Below are 2,437 nucleotides of genomic sequence, written 5' to 3'. Positions count from 1 at the left end.
TAAGCTTCCAAGGAGTGATTAACATACTAAAATGATGCACTGTCAAACTGTCTCCAACAGATTCTGGAAATCTGGAAGACTGATAGGAAAAGGATTAAAAATCCAATTTCCTACATAAAAGTTAAAGCACTGCTTCCTTTTTGTTCTTCTCTCTGGGACTTTCCATTCACCTCTCAAATGTGACAATTGGCAAGTATTCACATCTAGAGGAACATGTTTTAAGAGGAGAAAAGGCCCTAGTTCAAACACTTGAGAATGTACTTTAATTCTGGAGGCACAGGTCCACCACATCAGCTAGCAATAATCTTAACCAAATGGGTGACTCAGCCTTGTTGTGGGGAATTTTTTTAAGTGAAAGTTCACATTTAAAATCCTACAAACATGAAAGCTCCAAGTATTCTAACCAGGACAAAGAAAAAGCCTTGGAATAGTCATTTGAAAGGATTTAATGATTTGTATCAAACATATTTTACACTAAAATACTAGATGGTCTCAAAGTTTACTTTTAGCTCAAATTTTCCATAATTCTTGGTAACTTTACCCGACTATTTTTAGAGCAATAGTAATAACAAATAGAACCTGAACGAGAAAAAAAAATTCAGAAATAAAGTTGTCATCTTTAAGCCTAATTAGTACAGACAGGAAGATGGCAGTAGAATAAAGCATTCTGAATTAAGGACAAGGAGAAAAGAAGGAGTAATTCGAGTAATTCGCAGTCCCATGAATGAAGCACAGCATACGACAAAGTCTGGCTAGGGTTTGGGATATAGTGGACAATGTCTCTGTCTCTTGAGTGGCAAGTGACCCACCTAAACAGGAGTAGATGTTGGCTTCTATTAATGCGACAAACTGTCTACCTGAAGTAACCAACCACCCGCAAGAAAACACATGTCAACTAGGGACTAAATCGTCTAGTTTCGCTGTGAATTCTCCCTTACTGGCAGTATTCCTACTCTCTGCCCCAAAAGGGAATCCATATACTCAACGCCACAAAATGGTAACGCATCTCACCCCTATATTGTGACTCTGGCACTTCTGGTCCAAACAAAAGCCATCGGTTTTAACTAGGGTGGGATTTATTCTGTCCATTCAGTACAGAGCTGTGGCTGTTTGCAGGGCATCCTGCAGGCTCCAGCTTTGACTCTCCCCTCAAGTCACATTGTGATATCACCATGACGGACCCCTGATATTTCATGAGCCTTAGATTGAAACACTGGTATTATCAGAAACCCGTGAAGGGAAGCTTGAACGCCCTGCGGAGTGCCTCAGCAACAGAGGGGAGGGTGCCAATGCGGGCGGGCACCTATTGGGCACAGAACAGGACTATGCAAGCCTTTCCGCAAGTTTCCCTTCCTTCCACTAAATTAAGCTGCAAAGCCCCCCACCCCCCACCCCGCCCCATTAGGAAAAGTCACGCCGGCAACTCGAGGAAGGACAGGAGAGACCTCTCTCCTTGCACCACAGAAGTTTGGTTTGGCAGTGACCGAGGCTTAACCCTTCCTGCCAAAGAGCCGAGGCCGACACCCGTCTTCTCCAGGGGCAAACCCTGGCGGCCAACTTTCCCCTCCTCTGCGCAAAGCAACCCAAACTTTGCTGTTCGCCCACCTGGCCGCGCATTGGGTCTGGCGGCACCCGACGCCTCCTGACCCTCGGCAGGCGATGGCACTGACCTTCACGCCAGCTCCTAGTCCCGCGCCGGCCTCTGCCCGCCCACCCACCGTCCCCAGCCTCTAGCTGCCTTCCCTAGTCGGCTTCCACTGCCCCTAAACCCTCGTGGGAAGAAGCCCACGGTGGCGAGCGACTGCAGCCCGACCGACCCCGCGTGTCACGACAGCCAATGTCCCTCTGCTCCCCAGAGAGTCCCGGCCCCGACGCCTCTGGCTGCCTACTCACCGTTAGTAAAGGGATCCATTTTCCCCCCGCCGCGGCTCCTTACAGCCTAAGCGCCCAAGCTTCCTACTCCAAGAACTGAAGCGGCCCTGTCGACTGAGCATGCCCAGCGCGGCCGCGGAGGGCTGTCGGGGAGGTGCAGCGAGGGGCGGCGCCGCTCCGCCGCTCTGAGGTTCCGCTGCTCCGGGTTTTGCAACAGCTGCAGAAAGAGCGAGGGAGGCCAGAGGGAAAAACACCGCACCGCCCGAGGCCACCTCTCTAGAGAGGAAGGGGAGGAGCAGGTTAGAGCTGGGGGCAGTCTCGTGGGCGGGGCCCTATGAGGCCCCGCCCCTCCGGGAAGAGGGGCTGCTCGAGCTCTTCAGTGCTGGGGGACAGTAGTCAGTCATTTAGCAAATGTGACGGTCTACTGCGTGCCGGCCCGGCCAAGTCTTAGGCGCCGGAGCCGGACACTGCGCCCAAAAAACAACGACCATTGCCCCGCGTAGTGGACATTGCACAGACAATAAACAGACACAGAAGGCACACAAGACTGAAAGATTTGTCCCGC

At 51.2% G+C, this 2,437-nt stretch overlaps 1 protein-coding gene across 1 annotated transcript in view; it reads right to left on the bottom strand.

Annotated features, from left to right (window-relative positions):
* The window catches only part of LNPEP (leucyl and cystinyl aminopeptidase), a 94,537-nt gene extending 92,459 nt beyond the window's left edge, over positions 1 to 2,078 (bottom strand). Inside the window, exon 1 of the mRNA XM_047089538.1 lies at positions 1,894 to 2,078. Coding sequence (XP_046945494.1) covers positions 1,894 to 1,912 — 19 coding nt within the window. The 5' untranslated portion in view covers positions 1,913 to 2,078. The remainder of the gene's footprint in view (positions 1 to 1,893) is intronic.
* Between the last annotated feature and the right edge of the window lie 359 nt (positions 2,079 to 2,437).

This window comes from Lynx rufus, unplaced genomic scaffold (assembly GCF_022079265.1).
Source record: "Lynx rufus isolate CCGP_SWC_20201006 ecotype Redwood Valley unplaced genomic scaffold, mLynRuf1.p SCAF_1, whole genome shotgun sequence".
Taxonomy (NCBI): Eukaryota; Metazoa; Chordata; class Mammalia; order Carnivora; family Felidae; genus Lynx; species Lynx rufus.
This window is presented reverse-complemented; position numbering and strand designations above follow the sequence as displayed.